General features: G+C 35.8%; 1 protein-coding gene across 1 annotated transcript in view; it reads left to right on the top strand.

Moving 5' to 3' along the window:
• The first annotated feature begins 3,092 nt into the window (after positions 1-3,092).
• LOC149835112 (uncharacterized) overlaps positions 3,093-14,780 on the top strand; it is a 28,216-nt gene continuing 16,528 nt past the window's right edge. Inside the window, exons 1-5 of the mRNA XM_090011697.1 lie at positions 3,093-3,271; positions 3,716-3,913; positions 5,399-5,496; positions 14,411-14,501; positions 14,573-14,776. Of these exons, the coding sequence (XP_089867823.1) occupies positions 3,137-3,271; positions 3,716-3,913; positions 5,399-5,496; positions 14,411-14,501; positions 14,573-14,776 (726 nt within the window). The 5' untranslated portion in view covers positions 3,093-3,136. The remainder of the gene's footprint in view (positions 3,272-3,715; positions 3,914-5,398; positions 5,497-14,410; positions 14,502-14,572; positions 14,777-14,780) is intronic.

Here is a 14,780-nt window from a genome sequence, read left to right as displayed (position 1 = left end):
CGGCGACGATCGGCTTCGTGCGGCCAACCGTCGCCCGGCATAGCTTGACCCGGCCTCCTGGTGGATGCGGCGACAAGTTGTTGGTGGCGGGGGCTCTGGTTACCTGGTTCAAATTGGGATTTCGATTTCCCAGCTCACCGGCACTTATGCTTGTTGGCGGCGACTTTCGCCGGCCTTGACAGAGCCATCACAACATCTGCAACAGACCGACAGATAGTGTGTCGTTGTCCTGCATTTTCCTCCTTATATCGTCGATTCTAAAAAATCGAACAAGAGTCCGACAAGAGAGATGAAAATGTCATCGAATTCGGCAAGCATGTCTAGATCGCCAACACACTTGCACGCACAATGGTAGTGTGGTGTGGGCTCATAGCCAAATGTTTGCGTAAACTACGGGAGAACACTACTACCAAATGCGATCATGGACGATTCAAATGAAACTTCAGTGGATGCGGATGGTTAACGTTCTCCTCAACCAATCGATGCCACAATGAGCCCAGGGCAGAATGTCAAATGGTGAGTAAAATCCTTTGAACTCAGAAACAGATGACCATGTGTTGGGACGTTGCAAGTTCAAAACCCAATGATATGATCGTTGTATAACTGATGGGGTCAGCCTAACCCAACTTGCCTTTAAAAAAAAAAAAGGAGATGACCACGTAAGCATTAACTATTTGCGATTTACGAAAAAATAAAAGATTCAACAATACTAGAGACAGAGATAATGACGTGGATAAAACTGGGGAGAGAGATGTGCTTAAAATATATATATATATATATAGAGAGAGAGAGAGAGAGAGAGAGAGTAATGGGTCGGTGCTAAACCATGTGCTAAATAGGTTTTTTGAGCTTTTTTATTTTATTTTAAATTCTGACTGTAGAGATGTGTACTATGTACTTGATTTTATAAGGATCAGCTCTTGAAGCGTTTGATTCGGGGTTAGTTTTTGTAAAATTCGAAAAATCAACTAAAATCTTTGTAAATTTTAGAAGCTTCAAACACCATTTTTTTTTTTAAATCAAAACACATGATGAAGGTGTGGATTAGTAAATCGACCATGCCCAACACATTTATAGTGTCAGAACCACATAAAAAGTACCGAAGAAGCTGAAAAACCTATTTAGTACGTGGTTTAGCCCCAAATGGGTTTAACACGGACCCATTATGGTTGCTCTTGTGTGTGTATATATTATAAAAAATTGCAGTAGGTCCCTGAAAATAACTTATTATGGTTGCTCTTGTGTCATTTTATATAAAAGCAATTTATAAACATCCAACTAAAAGCAGTAAGTTATCCCCCACCTACTCGGATAAGGTTTAAAAAAAACACACTAAACGATGAAATTTCACAAACAGCCCCATCCCTTACTCTTTATTTCATACCAGTGTCATCGTATTACCTTACTAACAATTCCAAGCATTCTACTCTATACTTGGGTAACCTAACAAGACAGGACCTTAATTACCCTCATCCATGTAGGGCGTCCTCCAGTTAATTTAAGTAGAGGGCATTTTTTATGCTTTGAACGCTGAAAGCCACTGACAACCACCCATCTCAAGATTTCTCGAGATGAAGACTATGGCCATCTCGAGAAATGCCAAGATGGTTGGTTGCTCGGGCGATGCATGATGCAGCGCATATGCATATTATGTGAACACATTTATGCATATTATGTGACCTAATATATATATATATATATATAGTTTGAAAGGCAAGCTCAAGTTAGGCAGACCCCCACCCGTTATTATTAAACATACCAGTGGGTTTGAACCTGCAACCTCTCACCATAAGGAGACGTGACAGCTCCTACCAACCACGCGGAGCCCCGTTGGCATGACTTAAATAATTTTAGTCATAACTTTTATTTGAAGAATAAAAATAAGACATTGGATGAATTAATGTTAACGAAATAAAAATTATTTGGTAGACAGGATCAGGTCAGAGGTGCCTCACCATCCATGCGATGAACGGTAACCCAAACGCCATGGTTGGATATTTTACTTTTAAATGGGTCTTAACAGAAATTTTCACTATGAAGAACAACAGGCATCCAAAGCACAAAAAAATGAACAGCTGAAAAACAAGAAAAAATGGTTGTATTTGAGATGCGTTCATCTCATGCATGAACGGAATCTAAGGCACCTCCCACAATATTCCTCTAACCTAATGCTGTTTCGATATTCCGGGCCTAATGGGATCGGTTTGGATATTAGGGGCCCAATGAAATAGTTGGATGGTTAGGTCGCATTATGATGGCCGATGGATCACATGGTCTCTAATAAGTAATCTCATTGTCAAAAAAACCTTGTCGATGAGATGAAGAAATGAAAAATATGTATTAAACTTTACTATAGTTCAAAACCCTCAATAATAAGAGCAAATAAGAGCATGCAAGCTAAAACACTTCAACATCCACACTCTTTTATTATTAATTTTTTTACTTAAAATATATTGATTACTAGCTAACAACTCCATACAAGCCGAGCCGAGTGAAACACTTGTTGTTCGTGTTTGGCTCACCTGACTTTATTTCACGATTTTCAGAGCAAGCCGAACATGACTTGAGCCACAATTAGCTTGTCTCGTTTCCCAGTACTAGCGGCTTTCCTGAGAGTTAACATCAAGGGCACGTTTGGAATCAGAAAAACTCTCAGAAAATAAAATTTGCCTATGAAAAGTTTTGATGCGATAATTTTTCTAAAAAAAAAAGTTTTCACTTGTTTGGGTAGCATTACAAAAATAAAAGAAAAAATCTTGAAAAAATGAGAGAGAGGAGGGGGTGATGGTGGAGTTTGAGTCTTATAAAAAAGTGTACTTTTTAGAATAGAAGGGTCGGAAAAATTGTAAGAATTTTTTAATTTGTATCACTTTTCTTGCATCTTTCTCACATCCAAATTGCGTTATCTATTTGACAATTTCAATAAAAAGGTGAGGTCGTATCGAGTTTTTTTGAAAACATTGGTCTGTTTTTTGAAAACTTAAAAGTCGGTTATACCAACTTCCAAAAGAGTCCTCAGAGGAGCGATCAAAACCCAACAAAGTTTGAGAATTTTTCCAATATTAAAACCTGCAAAAGGAAATTTCCTTTCAACTGTTTGGGACTTTAGTTTACCGTGAATTCCGAGAGAGAGTCGATGGCGGATAGCTCTTCTCCGGAGAAGAAGGAGGCGTCGAAGGGATGGGGAGGGTGGGGTTTTTCCTCGGCCTTCTCCGTTCTCTCCGACATCCAGAAGGCCGCCTCCGTTGCCGCCGAGGAGATCTCCAGAAACGTACTTCCTCTTCTCTTCTGCCCCTTTTTCTCCGTCGATGCTTCCTGATCGTCTTGATTCCTCGCTGCTCGTTGTTGTAATCGTCGTCGGTTTTCCCGACGATTCGCGTTCCTTGGTTTCAGATCATTTTAATCATGAGATCGATCGCATTTGTTCGAATTGCAGTGGCATTTCCTCAATTTTCTAACGTGTTTTCCGATTTAAGGTTTTTGTTGATGATGATATAATGTTGTTATCTTTCGTGAGTTTAGGATGATTGCTGTGAGATGAAGCGTTGTTAAATTAACAAAAAAAAAGTTCATTTGGTTTAGTCTGGAGTAGTGGAGAGAGATGTGGTCGATTTTTTTGGTTTATCGGCTTTATTAAATTGGGGATTTGAACTAGGGTTTAGATTCTTTCCGCTGGTCTGATCGTTTCGTGGTTGACTTTTTTTTGTGGCGTTAGGCTGTTGAGACCGCAAAGAATGCGGCCAAGGGGATATCGGATCTGGAGAGTGTTGCGGAGGCGGATTCCGGATTGGTGGAGCAGGAAACGGAGGCGGTTGGGGACAAAGAGGCGAAGGAGGAGAGCGAATCGGAGAAATTAAGGAAGTTGGCTCTGGATAAGCTGGAGAAGGCCAGTGAAGATTCACTACTAAGTCAGGTAGGGAGTTCTCATTCCTTTTCGTGGCATTGTCATTTTTTTTTACTACATTGAATGATTTGATGAAGTTTGATCACTGGGTGTCGATTAATTGTAACAATCTGTAGGTATGCGATGCACTGCAATTATAATCAAGTCAGCAACTGACATTTCTTGCATCTTCTTATTAACAATATGAGAATGGTTACAAAATTGGCACTTCAAACAACACTTGAATGTTGTTATGTATGTGATTCTGCTTAGAGAAGTGCATATGCTGATCTGAGCTTGCGTTTTGTAGTTCTTGGTGGGTTTATGCTTGATGCTACTTAAATGTCGTGCATCTTCTTGTAAAGCCTAATTCGTGCCCTTAAGATGAGAACAGTATGTCTGTGTTTAGGACTTTACCATAGATTTTGTGCCAAGTTCATGCGTGATTGTCATTTCTCAGATCAACGGTCTACTAGGTTCTTGCGGATACGGCCAACCATTAAATCCTTCTCAACCAATTGCTCAGTCACCACTTTGCACCTGCTTCACAGGGTGGTATAGCGGGTGCTTCATCATGTAGCTTCTTCATTTGAGGACTAGTGGTATTGTTAATGAGTATTACTGAACGGTAGAAGCTTGATCTGACCACAGTTACCGGAAGCTTTTTTCATAGGTGAGAAGCCAGCTTCCCGGAAACTTGTTTCGGAAGCGCGATACTCCTCGCTTCCAATACTTGATGAGATTCTCGATTCTCCCACGCTTCTCCTATGCTTTCCACACGTTTCATCTATTCTTCTTATTTGTTCTTCCACTCTACTTTTCATGTTTTTTGTGTTTCCTCTTACGCTTCTCACTCGCTTCCATGTGCTTTCTCTAAATTGGTAGACATCATTTTTAGATTTTGTTAGAAATTTAATTCTTACACTAAAAAATCATGAAATTTAAGAATAGTCACTTTTATTTTAGTTTTTATTTGTGTTCCATTTCGATTCCCATTCAATTCTTATATTGCTTTTTTTTATTCCTCGCTCCCCGCTTCCTATACATTTTAGAATACATCGTCTCGCTTCCGCTTCCTGTATTGTTTCCCGCTTCCACTTCCTAGTCTAGCAAACTTGGATCTGAAAGTAGGTGGTAAAATTATATTAGGGTTGTGACATACAGATTTTGGGTGTGTTCGGCATGCCCTGTGAAATCAGGATTTCTCAAGTTCTTGTGATTATGAATCACAATCACACAAGTTTTACAGAGCAACACAAACATGTGAAAGTTGAAACACAAGCTGAAGAATCACATCTGTGATTCTATACACATTCTAACCTGTGAAAGTTGGTCACAAGTGGGAATCTCTGACCCAGAACCACAACTGTGGAACGTGCCCTTCAAGTCCATTTATTGTACGTTAAAAAAAAATCACTGTTGCTGGATTTTGTTGGTTGATTCTGTTCTTGACTCAGATCAGTTTCAGTTGTCACCTTTGATTAACAAACTTAATGATAACTTCTCATAATGCAGGGGCTGAAAGTTCTTGACAGTTCAGTTGAGAATATTACATCAGGAGCATGGCAAGCATTAGGTAATGCTTGGAAAGGTGGCTCAACTTTGGTACACAAGTAAGTATCACTATGTGATGCCAGTTTTGTATTTTGGAAACTAGCTATTCTCTGATCTCTCTGGATGAATTGAGGGCTTGCATTCATTTTGGTCACAAAAACATCACTTTTCAAGTGCGTTATGGTGGATACCTGATTATACCTACTTGTTTTGCATGTAATTATTTGGTTTTCTGCTTTGGGTCATAGCTCACAGTTTTCATGCATACAATCTTCTTGATTGATTCATATATTAATACTCTATTTTCTGTCAAGCAAATTAGAAATTTCAAATGCTTTTGTAAGTAATAACAACAACAGAGACAGAGGCATCGATGATGAGGGGTTCATTGGACACAAGGGATGGCATATTCCTGTACTCATGAACAGAACTAAAGGAACTTAAAAGGATTCTGTCACGTTGCATTCCTAGATTTAATTTATATGTGATTATGATGTATCAGGTAAGCATTTATTTGTGTATCAACTATCTCCATATACCAAGTGTGTAATAGAAAGCGAAATTGACCGTAACATCAGCAAATTTTAGATGGCTGATGCATATGGATCCTTGGGATACTGAAACAACTCCCGTTGTTGGTCATGCCAATACAATTCATATAGGCTAAATCTTCTAATGGTGAGTGAGCAGAGCAACAAATTCAATTTTAGAGGGTTATAATTTGATCTAAAAATTTATCAGGCCCATGCATATTAGTCTGAATCCTACTGCAAATTTCTGGATTCCTATTTGTAACATCAACAAAATAGGTTAAGGCATTTTGGGAAAAACTTTTGTTACCTTACATGCGGCAGGAAAAACTTCTACTACATTATGTATGGCAGTAGCTATGTGTCTTAAGTATTGAAATTTCTTTTATTGCATACCGTCACAAATATCAATCTCATAAAATTGCTGATAACATATTTCTTTCAAGAAAACTTCAGAAAAGTGTTGTCCTCAAGAAATCTCAGGAACTTTTGGAAAATGAGATAAGAAGGAAAAAGTTCTAACATGTTGAAGAACTGTAGAGCTACCAAAATGGCCAAAAATCTGATGGCATAACTTTTTTAATTTTTAAGTCCTTCAAAAACTTTATTTCCTAGAAAGCTTTGGAAATATATTGTTAGGTGCCTTTTAATGTGATATTGTTGTGATAAGTTGTTTTTTTGTTTTTTCCAATCAACATTTGTATTTTTGTTTAAAAAATACAAATAAAACAGTTTATACATATTTATGTATATATGATGTGTGCATATCTACCATAGTTACCAGGATAACAAAGGGGTATGGGAAGCGATTCAAGAAGCAGAAATGGGGAAGTGAGCAGTCTAAATACGTTTGAAGCCGGAAGTGTGAAGTGTTTGGGAAGCGACACAAAAAGCAAATGAAAAAACGAAAGTAAAAGCGACAATATAGCAAATAAATATGAGAAAATGATGGTCTTATCAACTCTGGTCTATACCTATCATTTTAACATAAGCAAATTAATATTTATCTACCAAATCACATGGGTCATATACAAAAAAATGAGAAGAAAATGTTTCATAAATTATTTAATCCATGCACACATAAGTCATCAAGTAAAAATAAATAAATAAAGTGGTTCACAAAAAATTCTGTCCTTGAGTGAAGACAAAAAAAGATTGACAAAAAAATGACAAAACCTTATTTTTTGTCCCTAATTCCCTCCTTTTGAGTGAGCCATGAAGGGATCACCATCATAAAGAAACAGCACAACGTGTGCCAGAGACCATTATCGAAATCACCATCTGGTGGCATGGTGCCTCTCTCTTGTTTAAAAAGGAAAAGGAAACCAAGTCACCATGTGATGTTGCCACCACCTTAAAAAGGCAGCATCTTCTTCAAGAAATAGAGAAAGGCCATTAGGCTGATCGGAGTCTCAGACTACCATGGCACTGCCATCCCATCTCCTCTACACGGAGAGAGTGAACAAAGCGAGAGATATCATCTTCCTCCCTTCACTTTGCCAAAAATACAACTTAAAAGAGCTGGAAAGTACCTGAAAAATGTTAAAATATGTTGATCCTTAAATGTACATATATATATTTATATATATATATATAAAGATACGTATACATATATATATATATATATGTATACATATCTCTATTTATATATATATATATATAAATATATATTTTATCTTCCTAAAATACCCTCAAGGGTATTCTTGTAAATTAGCATTTTACGCATATTCCAATTGGAATATGCATTGTAATTTTTGTTTTATTTTTTATTTTTTGTTTTTTATATTTTTGGATTTCGTACCACATTGGGGGCCTCCCAAAAGTGACGTTGGGAGCCCCCAACGGTCACAAATGTGACCGTTGGGGGCTCTCCAACGTCCCCTTTGGGAGCCCCCAAGGTGGTCCCTTTTCATGCTTATAAATAGGGGATTTCCCCTTTGTAGTTGGTATTCTTGAGGGAGCTTATGCTCCATTGTAATGAGGTTTTTACCCCTTCTCCATTATTCTTCAATGATATGCAACTTATGACTTTATGTCATATTTTTCCCTTTTTATGGGTTTTATGTGTTAGCACATTATGTGCTTATGTTGTTTCCCTTTAATGGGTATATTTGCACTCCACGTGCATAAGTATGGGTTCATTATTGAACCCAATGTATTCCAAGTCACTTTCTAACATGGTATCAGAGCAAGGTCACGATGGGGTTGTCCTTTGGTGCAAGTGAAAGCGTGTCGTTCAAGAAATGGTGAAGTATTCATTGCTCTTCCTTTTTGCTTTGAAGTTATTCGGTATGTATCCCTTTTCTTAAAGTATTATGCATTTGAAAATATGTTTCTTGCATATAGTTTGTTCGTTTAATGGTTATGATAGTTGAATTATGTCTTTTCACATTTCGTGTGCTCGTATATTTTAAAATTATCTCCCTCAAATTTGGTGAACTCGTTTGTTGTTCAAATATATAATTTATGTTTATCGAACTACTCATCACATATAATAGCAATTTATGTTTTTTTTTAAAATTACCTTCAATTATGTGAGATTTATAATTCTTACATAACTATCTCATGATTGACCTATAAGTTAATTTTTAAAATTATATATATGATTTCTTGCTAAAGTAATGATCTTTGCTTAAAATTTCTTAACTCTCATATGAACCCTAAGTTGATTTGAGTTCCTCTTTTTTATGAATTTTAGTGCATTTTTTTGAAAAATTTGATATAATCCTTATATGAAAATCTCTCACATCTAAAAATCTTTGTTGAATCCTAAAGTAGTTCTTGTTAATGATAACTTATAAGAACTCCTAAAAGTTTTTCAATGTTTCTTTTTTGAAAAATTGTTTATGATAAACCATTAGGAAAGATTTTTTAAAAGGAATTTCTCACACTACATAGAGTGCATAGTTCATCTTTTGCATCCTTTTGGTATAAATGATTTCATTTTTCATCTTTATAAACTTGTTGGTTTGTATTTTTCATAAGGTTTCAAAACCTCTTAATAATATTTTTTAAAAATGCCTACATTGGCCATAATATGGTTTTCTTTGTCCTCAATTGCAATTGTTAAAGTTTGAGAATTTCAAGCATTGCTCTTTTTATAAAGTGCATACTTGCTCACTTTTGTGTATTTTTGTGTTTTGTGCACATTTGTTTCTCAAATATTTGCGCTTGTATGCATTCCCTCTTTTTTATGAAATACATGCCTTAGTGCATGTTTGTTTACACCTTGGTGTGTATTTGTTCAAGTATTGTATGAGTGCCTTCGTGCACATCTTTTATAAAGCCTTTTGTGCTCACATGTGTATTGTCTCTTCGTAGACATTTTTGCATTATGGAGCCTTTATGCACATTTATTTTTGTGAAAAATATAATGAATTTAGATATTGAGTCCTTTTAAATCATTGTAAGTGCTTTTAGCACTTTGAATGTTTCCGCATATCTCATCACAATCAACGGTTTTTAAAAAAATTGTTGTATGGGATTTAATCCCAAATTTATAAATTTTCAAGTGTTTTAAATATTCATTCCTTGAGTATTGTGTTAAAGCCTTCTTTGTGAACCATTACGGTTCTTATGATTTCTTTGATTAAAAGCTTGATTGTCTTGATGAATTCTTTATGTTGTTGTGGTTATTGCTTAATAAGTCCTTTTTGGTATAAATGACTTGTTTGAAGATTAAACATAATTTGTGTTTATGCAAAATTGTTGTTATAAAGCACATTATTGATTATTGGACCTTTTGATTCAATTTTTTAATCGGTCCTCTTTTCTTTGAAAAATGATTCCTTAAGTGTTTATTGCCTTTTTGTGGCATTTATATTTGTCCATCACATGTTATTTAATGCATCTTTTATTTGGCCTTATTATTGTTATATTAGAGATATTTGTCGAGGTGAGTTATGGGCACCTCGTGTTGTATCATTTTAGATTGTCCACCTTCCATATTATAGATGGTTGTTGAGGTGAGTTATGGGCACCTTGAGACTCTAAAATGAGTTGTTATTTGATCTCTAATTATGAGTGTGTCACTCATTTTTTCTCTTGTGGCCATTGGTATTATGGATGCTTTTATGTAAATGTGATGGACATATGGTGTTTGAAACCTTAAATGCTTTAAGGTATATTTAAAATCAAGGTGTTTTGGGATTATAGCCCAACCTTTTATTTATGAATCTTATGAGTGCATTTGCACATTTGTGATTCCGAATGTTGTGCTTATTGTGCACATGTGTTCTTGTGTTTTTTCACAAGTGTTCTTGGTGTGTGTATGTTCACACATTTGTTCTAAAGAATATTATTTTATCATCTTGTTGAAGATACTTTTACATGCATTTATTCCAAAATGTTATTGTTATGAGTATTCATGTTTTAAAAGGAATATTGTTTCATTCGAGGTTTATTTTCATTACAAGTTTAAGTCTTTTCCTTTTATGCCCATTATCTAAGTGTCATCATATGTAGACAAGAATTTTATTACACCTTCGTGTGTTTTTAGCCCTTTGTTGGTTTTTGCTCTCTTGGTCTAGTAGCTGAACACACTTGTCTTAAGTGTTTTTATATGTAGACAAGGCACGTTGATTCACACCATGGTGTGTGATTTTTAGCCTATGTTGGCGTTTGTGTCCTTGTTCTAGTCGCTTAAGATGTATGCCCATGGTTGGCTTATTTCACTCATTTCAAGTGCTATCATATGTAGACAAGAGATGTATTATGTTTTAGCCCATGGTTGGCTTATTACTCTTGTTCTAGTAGCTGAACATACTTGGTTTTAAGTGTATTTTTTACGTAGACAAGAGATACTTTTTAGTCCATGTTGGCATGTATTCTCTTGTTTTTTGTCGTAGATGCACTTATTTCAAGTATTATTATATGTAGACAAGAGGTTCTTTTACACACCTTTGTGTGTGTCTTTGGCCTTTAATGGCTTTATATTCTTGATCTAGTAGCTTATACACTTGATTTATGGGTTTTGAAGGACTAATGAGGAAGATGTGTGTAATGGATAAACTATTGTTGAAATTTGCAAAATTTCATTCATGACTTGTGTTTTTCAAGCAAATCATATTTTTGATATGCATATCAAGTTGATTTCTTAGCATTTAATCTATATATTAAGTGCTTATGGTTTTTGCCACCCTTATATGCAAAATGAGTATTATGTATGTCTTTCATAAATGATTTTAAAACCTTGTGAACTCTTGGGTTTATTTTGCCTAAAGTATGCTTGGAGACTTTGTTTCTCTTATTTGGCACTTCATTACATGTTTGAAGCATGTTCATTAATGAGTTCTTTGAGTATTAATTCATTTCATGATAAGTATATGCATATGCTCTTTATGGCCTTGTTTGACCCTCATTCAATAATGTTTATGTATATCATGCCTCTTCGTAGGCTTATTGTGGTGTCCCTTAGTGGACCATTTTTGTTATTCCCCATTATGGGGTTATATTTGTCCAATGTTGGACCTTATGAATGCATTATGCATTCTTGCAATTTATTTCTGCATAATTTGCTTCCGCTCATTTTTGTTTTAAACATGATATATGATTTTTGAAACTTTGGTGTCATTTTTGCATAATGTGCATCTCTTCTAACCTGTGCTAGTTAGAAATGTTCCATTTGAATAAAAGTACAAAGATTTGTTTTACTTGTTTTTTTGTTGTTATTTCACAGGATCTTGGAGATAGGACAAAGAGAAGTACCCTGGATAGTTCGGGAAATTTAAAGACAATAGGAGGAAGGCCTTTTCAAGTTCCATTGCATCCTTGCCGGAGCCTCTTGGAGTCTTGCCCTTTGTTCAATCTTTTCGTTTCCCCGCAAAGATTGAGGGGGGGTGTTAAAATATGTTGATCCTTAAATGTACATATATATATTTATATATATATAAAGATACGTATATATATATATATATGTATACATATCTCTATTTATATATATATATATATATAAATATATATATATTTTATCTTCCTAAAATACCCTCAAGGGTATTCTTGTAAATTAGCATTTTACGCATATTCCAATTGGAATATGCATTGTAATTTTTGTTTTATTTTTTATTTTTTGTTTTTTTATATTTTTGGATTTCGTACCACATTGGGGGCCTCCCAAAAGTGACGTTGGGAGCCCCCAACGGTCACAAATGTGACCGTTGGGGGCTCTCCAACGTCCCCTTTGGGAGCCCCCAAGGTGGTCCCTTTTCATGCTTATAAATAGGAGATTTCCCCTTTGTATTTGGTATTCTTGAGGGAGCTTATGCTCCATTGTAATGGGGTTTTTACCCCTTCTCCATTATTCTTCAATGATATGCAACTTATGACTTTATGTCATATTTTTCCCTTTTTATGGGTTTTATGTGTTAGCACATTATGTGCTTATGTTGTTTCCCTTTAATGGGTATATTTGCACTCCTAGTGCATAAGTATGGGTTCATTATTGAACCCAATGTATTCCAAGTCACTTTCTAACAAAAAAGCCCCAGCAAGGTGCAGTTGTAGCATTCTTGGTCACCTACTTGCCATTGCCGGTGATAGCCCTCGTGTTCGCCGAAAGTCACCCATAATCACCAATGCTAGCCCTTGTGGTAATCCTCTTCCCCCTTTCAGTTTTTCCTTTCTTCTTTTTCCAAATGAAGCAAAGAACAAGAAACCCCCCTTGCCGCCCTCCTCCCCCTTCCTTTTTGTTTTTTCTGTTCCTAAACTACTCAAATCCCAAAAAGCCCATAAGGAAACATAGTTAATACAGAAAAAAAGGAAACATGTTTCATTGAAAATATGAAGCACAATACCTTCTACTTAGGAAGCGTGTTTCCTTCTATCAGGAAGTGAGTTTCAGATAATTACAAAGCAGGTTTTGTGGTGCTTCCCCTCTTTCGGGGAAGTGATAAGTATCCTGCTTCTGAAGTGTGCTTCCAGGGAAGCATACTTCACAAGGTCCTAAGACTCTTCTTGTAACTATGATCTCTACATATATAGGGTGGAGGATTAAATCATAAATGTGAGTGGTGGACTAGTAGAGTCACACCATCTTCGACTAAGGGATATCTAGCTCAAACCTCTAGGAGCTATCCCTAGCAGGGCTATCCAGAAAATAATAATAGGGTAGACGTTAGGTTGGATGGTTGTGGCTTAAGAAATTCCAAACTTGGGCTTAAATCCTAGTTGGGCCAAGCATAGGCAAGGTTGGATTTAACTGATATCAAAAAATAAAAAAAGGGTCGATGAGTTCTAATTGTATGTGAATGGACTCTGGAGTTCTTATTTGCATATTCCTCTTAGGTACTAGTTCCTCCTATGCACCTATTGCCACTGCAAAGGTTATTCTTAGCTACTATATTTTGGACTTTATAGAATTTGAATTTTATTTGTGTATGATTCGCATGTACAATTACATGTGGGACATGATGTTTCCCTTCATGGTGTTTGTGTGTGCACGCATCTGACATCAATGTTAGTGTTTTACTGTAGAATGAAAGTTAATTATTTTGCCAATAAAAAAAAAGATAATTATTTTATGCTTTGGAATATCGTGGAAGTTTAAAAAAATTAAAATTGAAAATGTTAGATGACTAGAAAAGCATTTTTTAAGACTTCTTGCACTGATCATAAAAGGTAGAAAGCACTGAAAGAAAGGAAAGGAATTGGACTACTTTATTTAAATTGGGAAACCGAAAGATTATGACTGTCATGAGATTGGCTTGATATCTCATGATATACTTTTAAAATACCCGTTTTCAAAATAGTGCATAAAACTTCCTTTTTAAAATGTCTGTAGGTGAGCTTTTTCTAATTGTTTCTTGTTATTCCCAGTCATTCTTCTGTGATGTACTTCATGCCTAGGTATAAAATTGAAGCACCAGGCATGTCAGAAAATCATCCCAAACAAAAGCAGTTGAAGAAAACTAAATAGCAAAAAATTGGAAACTAGGGGATCTTTAGAGACATTTTTTGGCAAATTTCAAGATTTTTGGAAGTATTTCAAAAAAAATGGAGTAAGGAAGAGAAAACTGATCATTGAGAGAAAAAAGCTGGAGCCAGGGCTTTGGAGTTTGGACTTCAGAGCATTTGGTCCTTGGGGTTTCCAAACAGTTGGCATTTGTGTGTTACTTCAAGGTGTCAAATTCCTGCGGTTGGTTAGAAGAAAATTCCAGGATCATAACTTTAGTTTTGCCAAAAACATGGAAAGGAACCTGAGCTGGCTGCAAACATGATTTCTTGGTGCTATTTTCTTTTATCTACACAATGATATATCGGCCTGCAGTAACTGATAAACATCAAATTTTTTATAATACTATAAATTGCTTTTTATTTTAAGTGGTAGTATTTATTTGATTGATAATGACAGTTTCTCATTTTTAGCAGCGGGAATATTTTATTGTGTTGTAATTGTTTTTTATCATTTCCATGTTTTTTGGTAGTGATTGGGTTAATTTTTTTCCAGGCTTGAGACTTCTGCTGCAAACCTTGCTGATTCAATTCAACATGGTGGTCTGCCTGTAAATGCTACTTCCCTTGCACCATCTCTAATAGAGGTATTCGTTTTTGCCATTATCATGCTTGTTTATCATATGAAATTGGCTAAATGTGCTCTTGTTTGTATCAGACTGGTAAAGCTTTTACAGCAAAGGGAATGCAAGTGCTAGAGTTTGTTGGCAAGGAGACAATAGACTTACTGATTGATGAAACTGGCATTGAAGTCGAGAAGGATCCTAAGGAGACTGAGCAGCATGACGACGAAGAGCAATTCTCTGAGGATGTTTCATTTGATCGATGTTTTTACATATATGGTGGTCCAGAGCAGCTGGAGGTAA

Source organism: Nuphar pumila, chromosome 6 (genome assembly GCF_984573655.1).
Source record: "Nuphar pumila chromosome 6, dmNupPumi1.hap1.1, whole genome shotgun sequence".
In the NCBI taxonomy this organism is placed as follows: Eukaryota; Viridiplantae; Streptophyta; class Magnoliopsida; order Nymphaeales; family Nymphaeaceae; genus Nuphar; species Nuphar pumila.
Note: the sequence above shows the minus strand (reverse complement) of the source record. Positions and strands in the feature narration are given on the sequence as shown.